This window comes from Octopus sinensis, linkage group LG15 (assembly GCF_006345805.1).
Source record: "Octopus sinensis linkage group LG15, ASM634580v1, whole genome shotgun sequence".
In the NCBI taxonomy this organism is placed as follows: Eukaryota; Metazoa; Mollusca; class Cephalopoda; order Octopoda; family Octopodidae; genus Octopus; species Octopus sinensis.
The window spans coordinates 7418458-7443070 of NC_043011.1; the positions used below are offsets into that span (position 1 = coordinate 7418458).

The 24613-nt window shown below is 39.2% G+C and overlaps 1 protein-coding gene and 1 long non-coding RNA gene across 2 annotated transcripts in view; one reads left to right on the forward strand and one right to left on the reverse strand.

The window, feature by feature from the left end:
* LOC115219920 (malonyl-CoA decarboxylase, mitochondrial) overlaps positions 1–23375 on the forward strand; it is a 78364-nt gene extending 54989 nt beyond the window's left edge. Inside the window, exons 5-10 of the mRNA XM_029790227.2 lie at positions 3200–3352; positions 5568–5732; positions 6418–6547; positions 10238–10396; positions 18367–18600; positions 22802–23375. Coding sequence (XP_029646087.1) covers positions 3200–3352; positions 5568–5732; positions 6418–6547; positions 10238–10396; positions 18367–18600; positions 22802–23040 — 1080 coding nt within the window. The 3' untranslated portion in view covers positions 23041–23375. The remainder of the gene's footprint in view (positions 1–3199; positions 3353–5567; positions 5733–6417; positions 6548–10237; positions 10397–18366; positions 18601–22801) is intronic.
* On the reverse strand, positions 1076–23487 carry LOC118766174. The gene is made up of 3 exons (XR_005002090.1): positions 23373–23487; positions 18217–18222; positions 1076–1088 (listed from the first exon to the last, which is right to left on the reverse strand). It is a non-coding gene; the product is annotated as an uncharacterized LOC118766174 (long non-coding RNA).
* Positions 23488–24613: the final 1126 nt, after the last annotated feature.

Below are 24613 nucleotides of genomic sequence, written 5' to 3' on the forward strand. Positions count from 1 at the left end.
TATATGACTTGAGATGTTTGCCTTCCTTTAATGTTTGTTGTCCTCTTTAACAATTATATATATATATGTATATATAAATAGATGAGTGTATTTTACCTTGTTAACATCACTATTAATATCCCTACTCTTTCTGTTAGCTACTTATGACGTTATATCATATAACGTTTTTTTAAACAATATTAATAGCGTTCTGTCTATCGCTATACGAATCCATCATTTTTTGCTAAAATGTCGTATTGACAAGTTTCGTTTTTTCCCTTTCCCGAAGAGAAGATTGCATTGTTTATACCTTTTATTCTTTTGAATAAGTATCAGTGGAATTTTTGAAACATATGTAGAAAGAAAAAATACTTGTTTAAACCTGCGTTAACTCCATTTTTTATTCCTATATGTATATATATATATATATATGTGTGTGTGTATATGTATATATATATATATATATATATGTATGTGTGTGTATTTGTGTGTCTGTGTTTGTTCCCCTAGCATTGCTTGTCAACCGATGCTGGTGTGTTTATGTCCCCGTTACTTAGCGGTTCGGCAAAAGAGACCGATAGAATAAGTACTGGGCTTACAAAAAGAATAAGTCCCGGGGTCGAGTTGCTCGATTAAAGGCAGTGCTCCAGCATGGCCGCAGTCAAATGACTGAAACAAGTAAAAGAATAAAAGAGTATATATATATGTATATATATGGTAAATGACAGATGGAAGATGCAAGAATTTATTATTAATCCCGACAGTTGTTTCAACACATCTAGCACTGATCCCTCATGGGTGGGACACTTAACAACTGGTTCAGGAGCATCCGTTGGTGCAGGTGTATCTCGTCAGATGATAAATAAATACAAAATGTTAAAATAACAGTTCTGCAAGGTAACTACTTGTTTTGTAGAAAGAAAAGCAGCCAGAAAGAGTGAACATCTTCATTTACATAGAAGATCAAAAATAAAACCATAGATGGAAAGCAGAGAAACACACAATACATACTCACACACACACACACAGATATATACACACATATGCATATATATTTCGCTTAGGCATTGTAGGACTAATAAGCTGGTGTAGAACTCAATATATGTGTGCTTCGTAATGAAGTGTTGGACAAGTATAGCGTGAATAAGAAGAAATGACACAGGAAAAATGATGGTTGTGTTATGAGCTTCATTGACTTACAGTCGTTTCCACTATAGGGCTCGGTTGACTCTTAGTTGAGTGCCTGAATAACATCCTGTAGCTTCATCAGAGCTTTGAATATGAAATGCAATTTATTTGGGTAAAAAAGATAAATTGCATTTCATATTCGTGGCTCTGATGAAGCACTTGGCTAAGAGCTCACTTATAGCAGAAACAGCTGTGTGCTAATGAAGTTAATAACATAACGATTGTTTTTCCTGTCATCTCTTTTTCTTATACACATATATATATATATATATATATATCTTCTGCATATAATCTTCAGTATATATAAATGCTTTCCCAAATGAACTTGTACTTTGTTTTTGAAGCTCTGAAGGAGCTATAAGGTGAGGTACCTTATATTTTTGTTGTTTTTGTAAAATCTCAGAAAATAATTAAAAATTCACATTTTTTATCAAATTATTTTGTTATATTTGTCTATCTATCCAACTGTAAACATTTTAAATATTTCACAAACTTTTGGTAAAAGGGTACATATTTTGCCAAAAATTGCCAAATTTGTTCCCACAGTCTTCTTTATCCAGAACCAGAATTGTAAACTTTCTCTTGAAAATATTTCAAACTATTCAAAGTTGAGAGGACTGCACCTAATAGTGGAAACAGCTGCAAGCTTATGAAGTTCATTACATAATATCTTGTTCCCTTATCTTTCATTACATTCTGTACTCAACTAATGCTTTATTCTGGAACAAGTTCATTGCATTCGAACACCAGGTTATTAATATGAAATTTTTCAAATTTATATAATCACACATATCCGCATATGTGCTCACATACACTCACACAGCTAAACACTCAAACATATTTGCACACACAACTATCTTCAACAACATCATTTAACGTCTGTCTTCTATGCTGGCATGGGTTTGATCTGTTTGACAGGAGCTGGGAAGCCAGGGGATTGCACCAAGTTTTATTGTCTTCTTTCACCTGATTTTTACTGTTAGATGCCCTTCCTAACACCAACCACATTACATACATACCATTATATATATATATATATATATATATATTACACACACACAGCTTATAAACAAGAGCAAAAGAAAAAAATTCTAATGCCAAATAGACAAATCGTCAATAACCGAGATGCATGCTTATAGTGATGAATTGTATGGTTATGGACAATGTGTCTAGTTTCGGCATATTTGGCATTAGAATTTTGTTTTCTTTTGCCCTTGTTTATAAGTTGTTTATAAATTTAACATTTAAAGGTATTTTTTAATATGCTGGCCATTGATAGAATTTTTTTCGAAAAATTTTATCCTATATTAGATATATATAATATATATATATATATATCTATAAAATAATATGTTACAATTACTCAATAGTCAAGATAAAACTCTGTGTTTCAGATGCCGAAGTGGAAATCCACAACACCATCTCTTCGGTTATCTGGCCATCTGAAAAAACGCTAAGAAAAAATACCGTTATATAAAGGGAAATTACTGTGTTATAATTCTGCTACTTATATAAATTAAGATTAAAAGTTCATAGTAAAACATGTAAACATGGCTAGTCATACGCTCACATGTGCGCTCGCGGACCCACGTGCATACTTATACGTCACTATGAAAACATACACATCTTCACTCGCATTTTTCGCCAAATGTATATGCATATATATACAAACTCATACACACACACACACGCGTACCGTAAAAGTTCATACATATGTCTATATACGCACAAGCACAAGAAAAACCATGGTTAAAGGTAACAGAAAAAAACATAAGGAAGTATACAAGGCATAAAAACCACGTTTTTTCAGATGGCCAGATAACCGAAGAGATGGTGTTGTGGATTTCCACTTCGGCATCTGAAACTCAGAGTTTTATCTTGACTATTGAGTAATTGTAACATATTATTTTATAGATAAATTTCCTCTATTTACATAATATTGAGGTCTCTTTCTTTCCTTTGTTATCTTACCGTTTTTACCAATATATATATATATATATCTATAAAATTAAAATCGTTTTCTTGATTGCAGCATGAAATGACAGTGACTGGTTTAAACCAAGACAGCCCCCATCTACGGATCTTGAACTATTCGCTCCGAGAATTACTGAGTCTCTGGTTTTCTGTGGGTTTATTAAATTTACAAAGAATTACCTGGCAGTCACCATGTGATATGGTACAGAAGGTACGTCTCTCCCTCCAACTTTTAACTCATAATCTTTTCTACTCAAAGCACAAAGCACGAAATTTTTAGGGTGGGGAGCCAGTCGATTAGATCGACCCCAGTATACAACTGGTACTCAATTTATTGACCCCAAAAGGATGAAAGGCAAAGTTGACCTTGGTGGAATTTGAACTCAGAACTTAAAGACAGACGAAATACCGCTATGCTAATGTCTTGCTGTCTTACTTTTAACTCATATTGTAATGCATCAGTGAAGGCACATGTCCAGTGGTTAAGATGTTGCACTCGTGATTGCTAGATTGTGGTTTCAATTCCCAGACCAAGCAGTCTATTGTGTTCTTTTCCCATTGTTCCAGTTTGCTCAGCTGTAAATAAGTAACTTTGTTATGAACTGGCACCGTGTTCAAGTGGAATGTTGTGATTTTAGTCTCTTAGACATCATGCAAATTGGATAACTGACCTCATCCATTCTATGGTTTGAGAAAGTATAATACATAAAATAAAACTTGAAATTTGTAGAAGATGGTAATTCTATATGTTGCCCATAATAAGCCAAATAAAGAACGTGTGTGTATGTATGTATCAGGCAATTACTCAGGGTAGGCAGTTGGTGACCTTTACGTAGTAAAATACACAAAAAATAAGCGAAACACAGGCGTGTGACTGAGCTGTAGGCAGATCCATTTCTGCCTTTATATCACATAAAGAAAACAGTGTTGTAGGAGTGCACACAGCACGTGTACTGCAGCAATACTGTGTGTAGCTTAAATACTGAGAGCGAAAGGCAGAGGGCAAATTATGCCTGCCTAATTTACAGAAGAATGAAATATTTTGCATTTTATGTATAGTAATCAGGGTAACCTTCATAATTTTATTGAATTTGGGGCATATTTTGCCATGAGAGGAAAATGTTGCTTTCCATCTACTTTATTCAAGGTATGCACTGCCTACCTAGGTGGTATGTCCCTGATATATATATATATATATTCTTTTACTTGTTTCAGTCATTTTGACTGTGGCTATGCTGGAGCACTGCCTTTAGTTGAACAATTCTTTGTAAGTCTAATATTTATTCTATTGGCCTCTTTTACTGAACTGCTAAGTTACGGGGACGTAAACACACCAATGTCGGTTGTCAACAGAATGAAGCAAGAGAATTGGATTGTTGTCAGTACAACATCATGAATTACTTAAGTTTACACATGTTTCACTTGTGAATACTTGTGTTTTATGTAAATAACTGCATAAAAGGGTTGAAACACCAGATCTCCAGAGAAATACTGTAATTCAATACTGTAATTCAAATACTGTAATGTCAATACTAGGTACTGACAGGTTGGTCGATAGTGTGAAAACATGTCAGATGTGTGTGTGTGTGTATTCTTTTATTTGCAGATTAACAAGGTTGCCAGTGGTTTCATGTAAAGAGTGATCTCTTAACAACTTTCAAGCTTGCCACATGAGAACGGTATTTGTCTCCATTTTGGATGAGAATACATGAGGTTACATGAGGCTGTACGGGATTTAAGGACAAATAATTATACAGATCATGGGGGGTGGGTAACATACACACACACACAAATATTTGTATTAATAATAGAAGATGGATCAAATGACATTCTTCATTTAAAATCTCTATAATTGTTTCAACACACTTTTACACTTGTAGTATTTTTTATTTTTATTTTTTTTTTTACTTGTTTCAGTCATTTGACTGTGGCCATGCTGGAGCACCGCCTTTAGTCGAGCAAATCGACCGCGGGACTTATTCTTTGTAAGCCCAGTACTTATTCTATCGGTCTCTTTTGCCGCACCGCTAAGTGACGGGGACGTAAACACACCAGCATCAGTTGTCAAGCAATGCTAGGGGGACAAACACAGACACACATACATACATACAAATATATATATATATATATATATATATGAAAGGCTCCTTTCAGTTTCCGTCTACCAAATCTACTCATAAGGCTTTGGTCGGCTCGGGGCTACAGCAGAAGATACTTGCCCAAGGTGCCACGCAGTGGGACTGAACCCAGAACCATGTGGTTGGTTAGCAAGCTACTTACCACACAGCCACTCCTGCGCCTATGGTTGTTTTTAGCTATTTATATTCATGTGTGTGTAAGTATCTGTCTATAAGTTTATCTCTCTTTCTCTATGTATGTATGTATGAATAACTGAATGAATGATTTTTACTTTTTGTTTTCCACAGATCTCAGAGTACGAAGCTGTCCATCCCATTCGAAACTGGACCGACCTTAAACGCCGTGTTGGCTCCTACCGACGTTGTTTTGTATTCATTCACAATGCTATGCCAAGGGAGCCAGTTGTTGTGCTCCACACGGCTCTCACAGACACAATCCCATCAAGCATTCATGTAAGTACCGATAGTAGAGGGAACTACCATCATTTTGAACCAGTTGTTTTTTAACCTGGGTAGCAGCACCCATTTGGGGTGACTGAATTCTGAAAGAGGTAGAAAATGTCATAGTTGGGCTGTAGGAGTCATTGAAAGTATGACTTCTATTTTGGAGGGTTCAGCTTCTACTAGATAAACCTGTGATAATACAGATCAGTCCTCATCAGACAAACCCTGGTTAGACTTCATCAAATAGACCTATGTTACCCTGGTCAGTCCTCATAAGACTAGTCAAGGTACCTTGGTCAATCCTCAACAGTCACACAATTGGTACTCTGGCCAGGTCTCATCAGATACACCTATGGTGTATCATCATTGTCATCGTTATTGTTATAATTATTATCGGATTGAAGGTGGCAAGCTGTTAGGATCTTCTTGGTGGAAGATATTAAGCGACTAGAATCCTTCGATCACCTCATTCTACGCCGCATCTTTCGTGTCCGATGGCATCACTTTGTCTCCAACAACATCTAGCTGTAAAAAGACAAAAAAAATCTGCCCCAACAAATTCCATCTGATTCATGCAAGCATAGAGAAGTGGACATTGAAACGATGACACTTAGACCTACCAGTTATAGCAGATGAGAATTGGTCGATGAAAGAACGGTCATTTTCAGTTTTTCTCTTTCTTACCTTTTTTCAGTCTATAATTAAGTCAAACATCCGTCGGAGCACATCAGTCGAAACAGTTCCTCTGGAAGACGATCCGGAGACGGAATTAACTGATGATATTTCAACCGCTGTATTTTATTCCATCACATCCACCCAAAAAGGTATTTATAAATTCCTTTCCGCTTTTCACATTGAGTCCAGTATGCAACTGGTACTTTTTTTATTGACTCCGAAAGGATGAAAGGTAAAGTCAACATTGGCAGGATTTGAACTCAGAATGTAAGGAGCCAGATGAAATGCCACCAAGCATTTCACCCGGCTTGCTAACGATTCTGCCAGCTCGCTGCCTTCAATAATAATAATAATAATAATAATAATAATAATAATGGTTTCAAATTTTGACATAAGTTCAAGGGGAGGAAGCTAGTCAATTACATCAACCCCAATACACAACTGGTACTTATTTTATCAATCCCGAAAGGATTGAACGGCAAAATCAACCTTGGCTGGATTTGAACCCTGATTGTAAAAGCAGATAAAACACCACTAAGCATTTTGCCCAGCATGCTAACAATTCTGTCAGCTCACCACCTTAATCATCGCCACTGACAACAACAACAACAGCAATCCCTTCTGCTGTAGGCACAAGTCATGAAATTTTGGAGGAGGGATCACATCATCCCCAGAACTTGACTGGTACTTAATATATTGACCCCCGAAAGGATGAAAGGCAAAGTCGCCTTTGGTAGAATTTGAACTCAGAACGTAGTGATGGGTGAAATACTGCTAAGCATTTTGCCCGACATGCTAATAATAATAATAATAATAATGTTTAAAGGATTGATGTTACTCCTCCAGAAATTAAAGAAACAATACGAAGGGTGAAACTGTTATCAAATGAACTTGTGGAAGACTCACAATATTGTTCATTTGATAAAAGTTGCACTCTAATAATAATAATAATAATAATAATGTTTTGTCTTGGTATAAAAGATGGGCTACAGCAAATATTCTGCTCAATACCACAGATTTGCTTGTCAGTTGTTTGACCTTAACCAGTTGACCATGACCCTTAGTGGCTGACAATATGTGCATCTCTGATCACGAGCAGAAGTAGTGGGGGAGCATCATAGCCGTGTGTTGAGAGGGATTCTTTGGGGTTTGAATAATTCACCTCTGGGAACATGGGTGTTTCGTTCAACATCCTTAAACAACCCTTATTCAGGGACCTTTTGAGCAAGATGGGTTACTCGACCAGAAGAAAATTCTAACTGGGCCCCACCTGCAAGGTCATGTGCTGTTTATCTTGATATGAGATCACCATGTCGCGCACTTATGGTTGTGATGCATGTGCCTGGTGTACCCTTATCAGACGAGTAGTCATGATGGGTGTACTGGGCTTCGTATATTTTACCCCAGTGTCACTTTGATGGTATGCACTGCTCTCTCACATAATAATAATGACTTCAAATTTTGGTGCAAAGCCAGTAATTTTGAGGGAAGTGGTAAGTTAACTGACCTTGGCAAAAATAAAAATTCTTATTGGTAACCCTAACCCTAACCCCACCCTCCCATCCCATTACCACATTTTTCCTGGAAATATTTTGTGTTTGTCACTCTGAAAAGTCATCATCATTTCTGCTACCACCACCCACCTCCACTGCCTTCTTCACCATCATCATTTCGAGAAAGAGGAGGAGGAAGATGGTGGATTGACAGAATTGTTGAACCAAATGCTTTGTGGTTTTTGACTGGGTTCTTTACATTCAGGGTGTGGGCATGGCTGTGTGGTTAGGGAGCTTGCTTCCTAGCTACATGGTTTCGGGTTCAGTCCCACTGCGTGGCACTTTGGGTAGGTGTCTTCCACTATAGCCCTGAGCCGACCGGAGCTTTGTGATTGAATTCGGTAGGTGGGAGTTACTGCCGTGTGTGTATGTGTGCATATAACTGCTCAGTGCCTCTCCGAAAGAGAGAGAGGGTTCAATTCCTAGACATCCTCATCTGTCATCCTTTGCAGGGTTTGATAAAATAAAGTACCAGTGAAGTATTCAGTTCGGTGTTGTTGGCTTCTTGCTCTCCACAAATGTTCACCTTTCACATGTTGGGCCTCATGGAAGTAATGTGACCGATGCCATTGTCACGTAGCTAGTACCTGTGCTGGTGTTGCGTAATTAGCACCTGTGCTGGTGTTGCGTAATTAGCACCTGTGCTGGTGTTGCGTAATTAGCACCTGTGCCGGTGTTGCGTAATTAGCACCTGTGCTGGTGTTGCATAATTAGCACCTGTGCTGGTGTTGCATAATTAGCATCTGCACCAGTGTCTTGTAATTAACACCTGTGTTGGTGTTGGGTAACCAGCACCTGTCGCTGGTGGCATGTGGAAAAGCTCCTTTCAAGTGTTGGTCTCCACAGAGGCAATGACAAATGACTGAGACCTTTGGCAATATGCTGTGCTTGAGCAGAAGACCCATCAAGCCAAGTGTAATTGTAGTCGTGGCAGATAATGGTGTCACGTAACTGGCACCTGTGCCAGTGGCACGTAAAACCACACATTGTACTCTCGGAATGGTGGGCATTTGGAAGGGCATCCAGCTGTAGAAATCAATGCCAAATCAGACTGGAGCCTGGTGCATGCCAGCCCAGTCGAACTGTCCAACCCATCCATGCCAGCATGGACAACGGATGTTAAATGATGATGTGTCTCGTCTTAATAATAATAATCCTTTCTACTATAGACATAAGGCCTGAAATGGTGGGGAAAGGGGGAGCTAGTTGATTACATTGACCCCAGTGCATAACTGGTACATTGACCCCCCCCCCCCCCCACCACCAAAGGATGTAAGGCAAAATTGATCCTTTGACTCAGGTTTAGTCTTATTCCTGGTAGAATTTATGTGGTCGAGTGGGTTATAACCTGTAACTTTACCCATCCGCAAGCTTTCAACAATCCTTCAAGCGATGAAGACTGTTCTGATAATCTTTCCTGTCCATAACAGGCAAGCTTTCTCTTGAAGCGGAACCAGGACATTCCATTTCAGTCTCCTCCAACCATTTGTTTATTTCATTACTTACAATCCCTAATGATGCACCAATTATTACAGCCGCAACCATTACAGTTTTCATATTCCAAATTCTCGGAATTTCAAATGTTTTTTTTTATCATTATCTTTATTATTATTATTATTATTGGGTGAGAGAGCAGTGCATGCCATCAAAGTGACACTGGGGTAAAATATACGAAGCCCAGTATACCCATCATGACTACCCGTCTAATAAGGGTACACCAGGCACATGCATCACAACCATATGTGCGAGACATGATGAACTCATATCACGATAAACAGCACATGACCTTGCAGGTGGGGCCCAGTTAGAACTTTCTTCTGGTCGAGTAACCCATCCCGCTCAAAAGGTCCCTGAATAAGGGTTGTTTAAGGATGTTGAACGAAACACCCATGTTCCCAGAGGTGAATTATTCAAACCCCAAAGAATTCCTCTCAACACATGGCTATGATGCTCCCCCACTACTTCTGCTCGTGATCAGAGATGCACGTATTGTCAGTCACTAAGGGACATGGTCAATTGGTTAAGGTCAAACAAATGACAAGCAAATCTGTGGCATTGAGCAGAATATTTGCTGTAGCCCATCTTTTATACCAAGACAAAACAATGTACGTGATAACACTTTCAATCAGTTAAGATCAGAAGCCATGAGAGCCACTGTCTGGTACTGCATCAGGGCATTTATTATTAATATTCTTATTATTATTATTATCATTATTATTATTATCATTATTATTATTATTATTATTATTATTATTATTATTATTTGTTGTTGTTGTTGTTTTATAGGTCTGCAAAGTGTTGACCTTGGAAATTACTTGATCAAACGAGTAGTCCGAGAGTTGCAAGCAGAATTCCCACACATGTCAGTTTTCACAAGTTTATCTCCAGTTCCTGGTTTTAGAGATTGGCTCCTCAAAGAAATTACAAAGAAGATTCAGCTCATTCGTAAGGAAACTTTTGGTTCTTCTTTTTCTTTTTTTATTGCCGTCGTCCTTGAATTTTAGGATGAGAGCATGAGGTGGGGCGGAAGTTTAACGATAACAGAACACTCATTAACATTGTTGTAATTACACATCATTATACAAACATACACTATTTTGAATACATATCATTATAAGTACACATGTTTATATAAACATGCGTATAAACATACACTCTCGGAGTGGTGGGCATTAGGAAGGTCATCCAGGTGTAGAAACTTTGCCAGATCAGATTGGAGCCTGGTGCAGCCTTCTGGCTTGCCAGTCCTCAGTCAAACCGTCCAACTCATGCCAGCATGGAAAGCGGATGTTAAACGACAATGATGATGATGATGATGATGTTCTGACTTATAATACCGAGCGGCAAGTTGGCAGAATTGTTAGCATGCTGAACAAAGCGGTCATTCTTTTATTCTTTTACTTGTTTCACTCATTTGACTGTGGCCATGCTGGACCCCAGGACTTATTCTTTATAAGCCTAGTACTTATTCTATCAGTGTCTTTTGCTGAACTGCTAAGTCACGAGGATGTAAACACACCAGCATCAGTTGACAAGCGATGGTGGGGGGACAAACACAGACACACAAACATACACACACACATGACGGGTTTCTTTCAGTTTCCATCTACCAAATCCACTCACAAGACTTTGGTTGGCCTGAGGCTATAGTAGAAAACACTTGCCCAAGGTGCCATGCAGTGGGAATGAACCTGGAACCATGTGGTTGGTAAGTAAGCTACTTACCACACAGCCACTCCTGCACCTATATATATCATCATCATCATTTAACATCTGTTTTCTGTGCTAGCATGGGTTGGACGGTTCGACTGGGGTCTAGGAAACCAGGAGGTCGCACCAGGCTCCAATCTGATCTGGCAGTGTTTCTACAGCTGGATGCCCTTCCTAATGCCAACCACTCCGTGAATGTAGTGGGTGCTTTTTACGTGCCACTGGCACAGGTGCCAGAGGATGCTGGCAGCGGCCACGATTGGTTGGTGCTTTTTACGTGCCACCGGCACTGAAGCCAGTCAAGGCAGTGCTGGCATATATATACACTTTGATAGATTTCGGTTAATATTGGCCCATGCGAATAGCACCACCTGGCGAAGTTATTCAAATCAGGAATCGGACAACATGGGCCACTTGAGTAGAGAGTTATTGTTTACAGAAACGTATCCAGGTGTCGGAGGTTTATCTGCAACTTCTTGAAGGAATTTGTCCAAAGACGTCTTGAACTTTATGTGGTCTGTTTCTGTTTGAATAAGTTTTCGTGAAATGTTAAAGAGAGCGGGGCCAATTGAGTTGCAATAATTGTGCCATATTTTTGTTATGAGACGCAAGTGTGATTTACGTTGTGGGTGGATAACACGGGGCATAAGCCTTGGGTGTGTCTTAAAGGTGATGCCAACATCATTTGGGCAATGCTGATGGAATATTTTCCACATCATGCAGATGATGTAGCTCTCATGGCGATGTTGGAGGTCAACAAAAATGGCAAATTTAACTATTTTTATGTAGAAATAAAAAAAAAGTGATGAATAGCCTTGATCAATATGTGTATGTATGTGTGTGTGTATGTGTGAATATAGACTCACATTATAAAATGTATGTCATTGTAGATATTTTAAGTACACTTAATAATGTGGACTGCTATATATATACACTAATATAAACAAAAATTGCTATAAATACATATAATTATTGCTATATATACAAGATTTTATACAATTGTCAAAGTAATTAATTATATATCCTGAATCTAGGTTGTTTATCGTTTATATACATCCTGCCTACGTCTCTTTATGCTGGTATTTTAATTATTAACAACATTTTTATTGGTTTTAATTATTGGTAAGTGGCCATGCTAGAGCAAAAATTCTCTTTAAAGTATCCCATTGTATAATTTAAACACTGAGATATGGTTTATGTTTAATTACCATAGAGACAGTTTATAATTAATTGTCTGTTCATAATTGAATACAGGCATGGGTGTGTCATTAAGAGGGTTTGTTTCCCAATCATGTGGTTTCAAGTTCAATCCCACTACATGACGACTTATGCAAGTGATTTTTACTCCAGCCCCAACCCAATTTATACCTTGTGGATGAATTTGGCTGGTGGAAACTGTGTTGAAGCCTATCTTATGCATGAGTGTATGTGTGTGTTTGTTGTGTGTGTGTTTGTTGTGTGTGTGTGTGTGCATCTTTGTGTCTCATTGCTTGACAGTTGCTGTTGGTTTGGGGACAACTTAAACCTTCAATATGTAAACTGGCCAGATTGGGTTTCCCACATCAACCCCCCGCCCCCACACTGTCGTTCTAAAAACGAGCAATCACACCCTCAAGAGATATTTCAAAGCTACAAGATAAATAAGCAATACATTTGATAAAGTAATCTGAATGCTAAAAAGCTAATTCAAATCTGATAATTTACAAAATATTTATATCTTGAGACTAAACATCTCTCCATCAATAAAAATTGCACTTTTATCTGGGAAACACAAACATATATATTAGCAAATGGTTTAAGAAGATTCAGAAAAATGTTAAAAATTCAATATACTCTGGTAAATTAGGGCCATTGGGTAATTAGACAATGTATACTGATCAGATGCATTAATTGGCCCCTACAAATGCATGTCTGTCTGTCTGACAAGAAGCTTAAACTAATAATATTTATGTATGTGTGTGTATGTATATATATGTTTGTGTGTGAGTGTATACATGTATGTGTCATCATCATCATCATCATCATCGTTTAACGTCCGTTTTCCATGCTAGCATGGGTTGGACGGTTTTGACTGAGGGCTGGCAACCAGATGGCTGCACCAGGCTCCAGTCTTGATCTGGCAGAGTTTCTACAGCTGGATGCGCTTCCTAATGCCAACCACTCCAAGAGTGTAGTGGGTGCTTTTTACGTGCCCCCTGCACGGGGGCCAGTCAGGCGGTACTGGCAATGACCTCGCTCGAATCTTTTTTACACGTGCCACCGGCACAGGTGCCAGTGAAGTGACTTTGGTAACGATCACACTCGAATGGTGCCCTTTTTTACGTGCCAAAGGTACGGAGGCCAGTTGGCTGCTCTGGCAACGATCACGCTCGGATGGTGCTCTTGGCACCCTACTAGCACAGGCATAAGTGCCAGTAAGGCGATGCTGGTAATGATCATACTCGAATAGCCTCTCTGGCAATGATCACACTCGTATGGTGCTCTTTGCACCCCGCTAGCACGGATGCCAGTCATCGAAATGATTTTGATTACACTTGCCACCAGAGGTCTTCACAAGCAAAGTTTAGTGACCAAAGAAGGAAAAGCTGTGCATAAGTGGGCCGGTTATGCTCCTGGCATAGGCCATGGGTTATGGTTTCATCTGGTTTGCCGGGTCTTCTCGAGCACAGCATATTTCCAAAGGTCTCGGTCACTTGTCATTTCCTTGGTGAGGCCTAATGTTCGAAGGTTGTGCTTCACCACTTCATCCCAGGTCTTCCTGGGTCTACCTCTTTCACAGGTTCCCTCAACGGCTAGGGTGTGGCAGTTTTTCACACAGCTATCCTCATCCATTCTCACCACATGACCATACCAACGCAGTCGTCTCTCTTGCACACCACATCTAATGCTTTTTTCTCAAGGTACTAACACTCTGTTGAGTATGCACACTGACATTACACATCCATCGGAGCATACTGGCTTCATTTCTTGCGAGCTTACGCATATCCTCAGCAGTCACAGCCCATGTTTCACTACCGTGTAGCATGGCTGTTCGTACACTTGCATCATACAGTCTACCTTTTACTCTGAGTGAGAGGCCCTTTGTCACCAGCAGAGGTAAGAGCTCTCTGAACTTTGCCAAAGCTATTCTTATTCTAGCAGCTACACTTTCAGTGCACCCTCCCCCATTACTGACTTGGTCACCTAGGTAATGGAAGCTATCAACTACTTCTAGTTTTTCTCCCTGGAATGTGGCGGAAGTTGGTCTCTGCGCATTTTCAGTGTTTATCGCTCCCGAGCATCTGCCACATACAAAACTATCTTCCTAGTTAGCCCTCCTTTGACATTGCTGCACCTCTTATGTGTCCATAGCTTACACTTGGTGCATCTTATAGAGTTTCTACCTACGACTTTTCTACAGATCGAGCAGGGCCATCTACCTGAAGGGATTTGTGGTTTGCCTGCCTTCCTACTTATTAGGACTTTGGTTTTAGCTAGGTTGATTCTAAGGCCATTCGATTCTAATCCCTGCTTCCACACTTGAAACTTCTCTTCTAGTTCTGATAGCGACTCAGCGATTAGGGTAAGGTCATCAGCATAGAGGAGCTCCCAGGGGCATCCTGACTGGAATTCCTTCGTTATTGCCCGGAGGACTATGATAAATAGGAGGGGGATGAGGACTGAACCCTGGTGGGCCCCAACCTCTACCTTGAATTCTTCAGTGTACTCGTTGCCAAGCCTCACCTTACTTACAGCGTCCCTGTACATGGCTTGCACAGCTCTCACTAACCATTCATCTATCCCTAGTTTCCTCATTGACCACCAGATAAGGGATCGGGGGACCCTGTCAAAGGCTTTCTCCATGTCAACGAAAGCCAGGTACAGGGGCTTATCTTTGGCTAGGTATTTCTCCTGCAGCTGCCTTACCAGAAATATGGCATCAGTGGTGCTTTTCCCTGGCACGAAACCAAACTGCATCTCATCCAAGTTGACTCTCTCCCTAGTAAGTTGGGCTATGACCCTCTCCGTAACCTTCATTATCTGATCCAACAGCTTGATACCCCTGTAGTTATTTGTATCTAGGGTGTCACCTTTACCTTTGTAGCAGTTGACTATTATGCTGCCACACCAGTCATTGGGTATGACTCCTTCGTGTATCACCTGGTTAACTATACGGGTGACTAGGCTATAGCCGACACTGCCAGATATTTTGAGCATCTCTGCAGTAATTCCTGATGGGCCTGGGGCTTTCCCTGTTTTCATGCTTCTAATTGCCTTGACTACCAAGGAACTGTCAACAGGGATAGCGGGTCCCTCTGTTGGGTCGACATTCGGCAGACTTTCTTTATCCCATTCATTTTCTTTATTCAGCAACCTTTCATAGTGGCGTCTCCAAACCTCTCTCTTTGCATCCTCATTTAGCGCAAGTGAACCATCATCCATGCGAACACATTTCTCTCCTACCACATCATGATTCTCTCTCACACACTGTCTTGCAACACGAAATACCTCAAGTCTTTCATCCTCACGGCGCAGAACATTGGCAAATTTTTTCTTATCTGCTTCCACTCTGGCTAAATACAATTGCCTCCTAGCTTCCCTTCTGGCAGTCTGATGCACTTCTCTGCTACCACCGTTCTTCCAGTCCTTCCAAGCCTGTTTCTTTTGTCTAATAGCCCTGTCAACAATATTGTTACACCACCACGTTATTTTGGGTCTTGAGGGGACTTTGCACCAACCACAGATCTGGTCAGTGGCTCTCAGCATGTTGTCCCTTAGAAACCTCCAGTTGTCTTCTACCCCATGTGAAGCTATAACCCCTTCTATTTCGTCAAAGGCTTCAAGTAATATGTCTCTAAATCTCTGTCCATTCGCAGGATCTTTAAGCTTCCAGACCCTTCTTCTCCATGTTGGTCGTCTTCTTAGTCCTGATCCTAAAGTTACTAACTACCAGTCTATGTTGTGGGGTACTTTCTTCGCCTGGGAAGGTTTTGGCATTTATAAGCAGCCATCTTTCTCTTTTTCTGGCAAGGATGTAGTCAATTTGGCTAGTATGTCGGCCCGATCGGTAGGTGACTAGGTGGCTGGTAGGTTTCCTGAAGTTAGTGTTGCAAACCATAAGATTATTCGCATCACAGAACTCCAGCAGCCTGGTTCCCTCCTCGTTGCGGGAACCATAACCGTAGCCTCCATGTATGCCATAGAAGCCCCCAGCATGTCGTCCAACATGCCCATAGAAGTCACCAGCCACAAAGAGAAGGTCCCTGTCGTTTGTCAACGAGGTAGTCTGCAGTAGGGTGTCATAGAATCGGTCTTTCTGTCCATCAGGTAGCCCTGGCTGAGGGGCATAGGCCGATATAATGGCTGCTAATCCATGATGAAGCACTAATCTAATCTTAAGTATTCTGTCGCATACTCTGATTACCTCAATTACCTTATCTACCCATTTTTCAGCAATAAGTATACCCACGCCTCTGACCCCGTCAGTGTTCCCAGCCCAGAAAATTTTGTACCTGTGTTCTTTGCCTGTGAGGAACCTAGCAGAACCTCCTCTCCACCTCACTTCTTGGATGCAACACATATCGATACATCTCCATTCAAGCATCTCAACAATCTCGCCAGACCTACCTTTCAGTGTGCCGACGATGAGGGTGTGGGAGGTATGGGCCCTAGGGACCTTGGGATGGGGGACAGTAGCTTCATCATCATCATCATCATCGTTTAACGTCTGCTTTCCATGCTAGCATGGGTTGGACGGTTTGTACCTGAAAAGAAAACTCGCATTTGGCAGGATTCATAGACAAACAATAGACTTAAGTTCAAACCATGTGCACTTCACTATCATATTTAGCCACTGTATGATCACTACCTTGTATAGTAGGGGGTGGGGGGCGTAAGCCTTTAGAAGTGTTCATGGGAGACAACCAAGGATGACAAAATTGGAACTTCTGGTAAAGGTGGAGGGGGTGGGAGGGTGGGGGCACCGCGAAAACTAGCAGCCATGAAGGGGTCGCATCTCATCTCTTGGAGAAGGAATACTTCGTTGTAGGTATTAAGAGACCTAATTGAGAGAGAGATATGTTGCAGATTTAGGGGAGATGCGTGAGATAAATTTATCTTAGACATCGATAAGTAAGAGGAGCTATATATTTAACATTTAACCTGAGGCGTGAAGCTGAAATAGACAGAGTGAAACAGAATAGAGAAACTAAGAGGGTTAATCAATTATGCAGAAATAATACTAGGTATACACACACACATATATATATATATAGGTGCAGGCATGGCTGTGTGGTAAGAAGTTGCTTCCCAACCACATGGTTCTGGGTTCAGTCCCACTGTGTGGAACCTTGGGCAAGTGTCTTCTACTATAGCTTCAGGCTGACCAAAGCGTTGTGAGTGGATATGGTAGATGGAAACTGAAAGAAGCCCGTCGTATATATGTATATATATATATATATTTGTGTGTGTCTCTGTTTCCAAATCCTTGCTCCCGCCATTGCTTCACATCTGATGTCGGTATATTTATGTCCCTATAACTTAGTGGTTTGACAAAAGGGGCGATTTGTTTGACTAAAGGTGCTCCAGTCAGATGACTGAAGCAAGTAAAAGTGTTTTTATATATACTACACTCGCGGACTGGTTGGCGTTAGGAAGGCATCCAGCTGTAGAAACACTGCCAGATCAGACTGGAGCCTGGTGCAGCCCCTGGCTTCCCAGACCCTGGTCAAACCGTCCAACCTGTGCTAGTGCGGAAAACGGACGTTAAACGATGATGATGATGATATATATATATATATACTTTATTTAAAAGCAGCAGAAATATAACAAAAGCTGTTACTCAGAGTTTCATGTTCCCGTTTGTTGGACAAAACTGTCCAATAAACGGAATGTGAACCTCTGAGTAACAGCTTTTGTTATATTTCTGCTGCTTTTAAATAAAGCATATTACTCTACCTCAGAGGACCAGCTTCAATTTTTGTACGATACATGTTCGTGTTGATAATTATACCTGTCCTAAACAAAATGGCATTACTTTTTGACTCACCCTCGTATATACACACACACCTATTCACAGTGGGCTCTTAGCTTTTGTCTGCCACAATCCACTCCCAAAACTTTAGGTCTTGATGACTTTTGGTGTTAATAAAAAGAAATCTGATGGCATCCCTATTCTATCAATTCATGTTTACCTTATTTCCTTTTATTTCTGTTTCACTTTCCAGATCTCGGAGAACAAATGGACATGTCCCTCTTTACCCCTGAAGATATATATAACCTGCGTGGTTACTTTGATCTTAATACTATGGCAGGACTTGAAAAACTGAAGAAGACACTTCAGACAAATTCCTGGTACCAGGAGGAGCAGTTGACCGTTTTATTAAAGAACCCACTGATGAGACTATGTGCACAGTACCTGTATGTGGAGAAGCGGAGAGGATACGCTTTAAACCCCGTTGGTGAGCAGCAACTTTCCCTTTCTCACCTGTTTCCCTGCATCTTTCATTATTTTACCTGTTTCAGTCGTGAGACTGTGGCCATGCTGGGGCACCACCTTGAAGGGTTTAAGTCGAACGAATCGAACCCAAAGTTTATTGGATTTTTTCTTCTTCTTATATCTGGTCCTTATTGGATTGGTCTCTCAGGATGAACCATTAAGTTGTGGAGAAGTACACAACGCAGCACCCATTGTCACCCAGTGATGGTGACACACACATGGATATATATGATACACACACACACATATATATACAGGCACAGGCATGGCTGTTTGGTAAGAAGCTTGCTTCCCAATCACATGGTTCCGGGTCCAATCCCACTGTGTGTAACACCTTGGGCAAGTGTCTTCTACTACAGCCTCAGGATGACCAAAGCCTTGTCACTAGATTTGGTTGATGGAAACTGAAAGAAGCCCATCGTATATATATATTATATATATATATATATATATATAGCCTCAGGCTGACCAAAGCCTAGTCAGTGGATTTGGTAGATGGAAATGGGGAGAAGCCTACTGTGTATATATATATATACACACACACACATATATACATACATATATATATATATATATATGTATATATATATAAGATTTCTGTGTGTGTTTGTTCCCACCCATTATCGCTCTACAACCGATGCTGGTGTGTTTATGTCCCTATGTATATATATATATATATATATGTATTTATTTAGCAGAAGCAACCGAGTTATAATGTTCTTATCAAACTGGTTACAAATCAAGGGGTTATAAGTTTATACACCACCAATAATGGTATATTCCCAGATAGTTCTGGTTAGAATTATAATAACAATTACAAACGTTACATTCATAATTAATACTTTCAAAACTGTTTGCCTGCCTGCCTGTCATGCCATATATGTGTGATCACGTGACCGACCAGACCATCAGATGTTGCTACACATCGCTGGTCACAATGCACTTCACATTGTTTTAGCCTTCGAACGACGCCACCCCGCTGGCTAAGCGAGCAGGCCAACAGAAGAGTGGGAGAAAGAGTGGTGAAAGAGTACAGCAGGGATCACCCCCCCCCCTGCGGGAGCATTGTGGAGCTTTTAGGTGTTTTCGCTCAATAAACACTTGCAACGCCCAGTCTGGGAATCGAAACCGCAATCCTACGACCGCGAGTCCACTGCCCTAACCACTGGGCCATTGCACCTTCACAGTATATATATACGTATATATGTGTAAGTATATGTATGCATATATATATATATATATATATATATATATATATGTGTAAGTATATGTGTGTATATATATATATACATATTACAAAATTAGAAAATGGAGAAACATACTTAAATTAATCAAATATCAACCATCAGATGATACCCAATCAATACTTTATTACACCATTACATAACAGCAAAGGCATTATACAAAATATATAGTAAATATAATTAGACAATGAAATAGACATATAAAATATAATATATAATTATATCATATCTGACAGCTGTTTCGGCAGTAAGGGCAAGCATGCCTCATTTAACCTATAAGCCATATAAGGCAGGTATAAATGAGACATTAACAAGGATGCCCCACGGCCTCTTCAGAGAATTTAATTTATTATAAGTGTGAAAAAATTTTTTTTTTTAAATACATATAAATATAAAAATGAAAATATAAAATATAAAAACGTGTGCATAGACACCCATAATACTACACACATATATATATATACTCATTAATACAATAATACAAAATAAACAAAACAAAATATATCAATATATATTAACAAACACAGTTATTCTACATATTGGGCTACTAGTTCTAAAAACTAACACACAGGAAAATATATGCACACTCACATTTAAATTAAAATCAGACCTATACATGAAAAATAATAAAAAAATTAAAAAAACACAGTTCAGTTTATAAAATTATAAACCTGTAAAAGTCAATAAAAATTACTATTAATATTAATAATAATAATAATAATAATAATAGATACAATTATGTCTGTACCAAGTACATCGATCGGACATCGACATATCTATGAGTCTGATTATACTGTCCGCTTGATATTGATTATTCTAGATTAATTCGATTGGCTTATAGTTTAAAATTTGAATCACAAAAGAAATTTTACGGTTAGTTAGTCAAGAAACGCACATACGCACATGCACATCCACAGATCAATCGCACATACATACATAATTATATGTATACACACACACATACACATACATATCCACAAACAACGTCAAACACATAAATAAATAAATAATAAAAGAGGTATAATCCTATCTATGCAGCCATCCAGCCTCTCAAAACGACAACCATGCCACTAAATTAACTAAAGAGATCCACTCACATATTTCCATAAAATATTTGTTATAAAGATACATATATTTATATATCAAGACATCGAATGTAATTTACGCAGGGTACACGCAGCATGTGACACCGTTTTTTCTGTAGTCAACATAACATTTACTGATTTCACCGTAATTTGCTATAATCACATGTACGCTAAGTTATAAAGTATAGATTAATTATTTATTTATAATTATATATATATATATATGAAAGGGAAGAATGCTACTGCTATTTAGCCCCAGGAAACACTGATTCCAGTTGGCTATGTGACAAGCGTTCTAAACAGTGTTTCCTAGGGCTAAATAACAGTAGCATTCTTCCCTTTCCTGGGACTGCCACATTAAGCTGGCAACAAACCATCAGTTTATCGTGCTGCTACTGTATAAGTCTCTCTGAGAGATTTAGAAATGCAATATTTCAAATTTTGTAGATCAGTGAATTTATTTCACTTGAAATTCTATAAGTTTTCAAAAGCAAAATAAGCATCGACAGTGAGCAAGCCATGCTACTCAAGACTGATGAAGAGCAATGACTCTGAAACTAGTGTCTGGATGCTGGGTGGAGGTGCTTATCTCCCCTGTTTAAAAACTTAAGGGCACAGAACACTTGTGCCACATAGCGAACTGGAAATGGTGTTTTCTGGGGCTAAATAGCAGTAGTATTCTTCTCTTTCCTGGAATAAAAATATCACTTTCATTAATTTCGTTAGGGACCAATTAACGACCACTGAAAACTGGGCTTGTTTCATAGTCGACAGGTTATAGCTGGGTCCCCCCCCTTCTCAAGCTGACCAAAACTATATTTACCCCAAGCATTATGTCTGTAAATCATTTGTGAGGCATCAAATCAAAACGGGAAGAAAATAGTGCGAAAGGTGTAAACTGCCTCATAATGCTGCCTGGCTTATTGTTGTCGTGGCAACGTTTTGTTCTTATTCAGCCTTTTTTTAAATTTTAAACTTATTTCAAGTGCTATAAATGTCAATCAATGATTCGGAAACAGGTTTTGTTGTTATAGGCTTCTCTGCAGTTATTTAAAGATCAATTTTAAATTTCTAAATCAACCTCGTCAAGCTCCCAATATTAATTCAAGGAATAAGGGAGATAAGCACTGGGTCTTCTCATATACTCTCTCTTTTACTTGTGTCAGTCATTTGACTGTGGCCATGCTGGAGCACCGCCTTTAGTCGAGCAAATCGACCCCAGGACTTATTCTTTGTAAGTCTAGTACTTATTCTATTGGTGTCTCTTGCCGAACTGCTAAGTTACGGGGATGTAAACACACCAGCATCGGTTGTCAAACGATGCTGGTGGCGACAAACACATATACGACAGGCTTCTTTCAGTTTCCGTCTACCAAATCCACTCACAAGGCTTTGGGTCGGCCCAAGGTGCCACGCAGTGGGACTGAACCCGGAACCATGTGGTTGGTAAACACCTGAAAGACGTTTCTACAAAACCTATTATAATGATAATTATTTGATACTAAATTGAAACTGACATATACCTGTTCGTTTTCAATACGTTGATAAGATTCGAACGCAAATACATTTATGTTTACCTGCAGAAGTGCCCCACCCACCCAACTTTGTTTCCTCATAACTTTCAGAAAAATAGATATTTTACATTGAAACTTTATGTAAATACCTTTCAGACAGAGTAGCTTCCGATTATATTGGAATGTAAGTCTTTTGGAGGTCTGTACCAGTGCTGGCTCAGATGCAATTGACTCACTCCCTCCCTTAAAAATGCTTGTCTTGTGTCAAAATTTAAAACTAGAATTATTTTTATAATTTTCTTCGTTTTTTTTTCCCGCAGCAAATTTCCATTTAGGCAACGGTGCCGTCTTATGGCGTCTCAACTGGTTGGCTGATCTTTCTCCAAGGGGTCTCGGACAATCTTGCAGCATGATGGTCAACTACAGATATTTCTTGGACGAGTCTGAGAAGAACAGCCTCAACTATTTAGAATGTCAACAGATCCCAGCTTCCAGTCAAGTAACAGATTTGGTGGCTGATGTGAAGAAAGATTTTTCCACAGACAATGCTCCAGTTTAAGACACACACACCTACATACATTCAATCACACACAGACACGTGTGTGTGTATTTGATGGAGAATGTAACTTAAAGGTTCCTGAAGAACTCAACTACATAACCATAACCTTTCTAGGATTACTGCTTTTATATATATGTATATATATATATATACATGCATGTATATATATATACATGCATGTATATATGTGTGTATATGCATACATAAGTAAACAACAGGTTGTGCAGTGCAGTGTATATATATACATACATACATAGAGAGAGAGTTGGTATATCTGATGTAACAACCTTATACTGTGGATAATAAATTAACAAAGGTGTATAGAATCTGACTGAGATGGATTAATAAAAATAACATCAAAAAATTGATGACCGTTTGAACAAATAAATTGATGACTAAAGCTGTTCCTTCACTCATCTGTTTGCTTATCAATGCTGTGCATATTAGTTGCTTTGACCCTTTATTTTTTACATTATTTACATTTGACAGATATCTGTCCTCATCTTGTTTGTTGTTAACACGTTTCGGCTGATAAACCCTCCAGCCTTCACCAGGTGTCTTGGGGACATTTCGAACCTGAGTTCTCATTCCTAAGGTATTTTTTGATATTATTATTATTATTATTATTCAGGTCGCTGCCTGGAATCTAACTCGGAATGTTAGAGTTATCCCACACTCTTAACCACTACACCATATGCCCGTGGGCTACTAACCCCAAGATTCTGAGCTTGATTCCAGGCAGTGACCTAAATAATACTAATATCAAAAAATACCTTAGGAATGAGAACCCAGGTTCGAAATTTTCACAAGACACCTGATGAAGGCTGGAGGGTATATCAGTCCAATGTAAATAATGTACATAATTCCTCATCTCTTAAATGTAGAACTTTTATTTCTTGTACAATTGCACTTTCGGGATGTAGCCTGGAGGGTTTTTTCGTATTAATCGTTTGGGCTTTGTGAACACATACCAATTGTTTTCATAACATTTTTAACGCCTTGAATTAAATGTAACCATTTTGCGTTGAGTCTGCAGTTTGAATCACTTTAACCAAATTTTAGCAGGCCGGATTTTTGATCATCACGATACATCGCCAGCGACTCCCTGAAACCCCCGTTGAGAAATCTATATATATAAAACTCAACTTGTGTGTCTGTGTGCTTAACTTTTGGATCTACCAAGTTTCATTATTAAGGATGGAAAGTAGTGTGTAGCAAATCTCTATATATAAAGCTGAAGTTGTCTGTGTGTGGCAGGTTTGGTAGCCTTCAACTAACACTATCTCCTTCGAGAGCCTACAGCGCAAGTTGACCAAAATTGAGAGTATGATAGAAGATGGCTTGCTCTTCATTCTGTAGAAGATAAAATTCAAATCGGACCATGTTAACCCCAAAAATTATTTACATCAAAAAGGTGCTTTTTTTCTCTATAAAAATCCCTATTTTTTACGATTTTTGACTGCTGTGTCACCATTTTTTGGTGTATTTCAACTGGAAAAATGTTCACTTGAAGAGAATAACAAGCTACATAATGCAAAATTTTTACTTTTCAAAAATCCCAATTCTAAAGGGT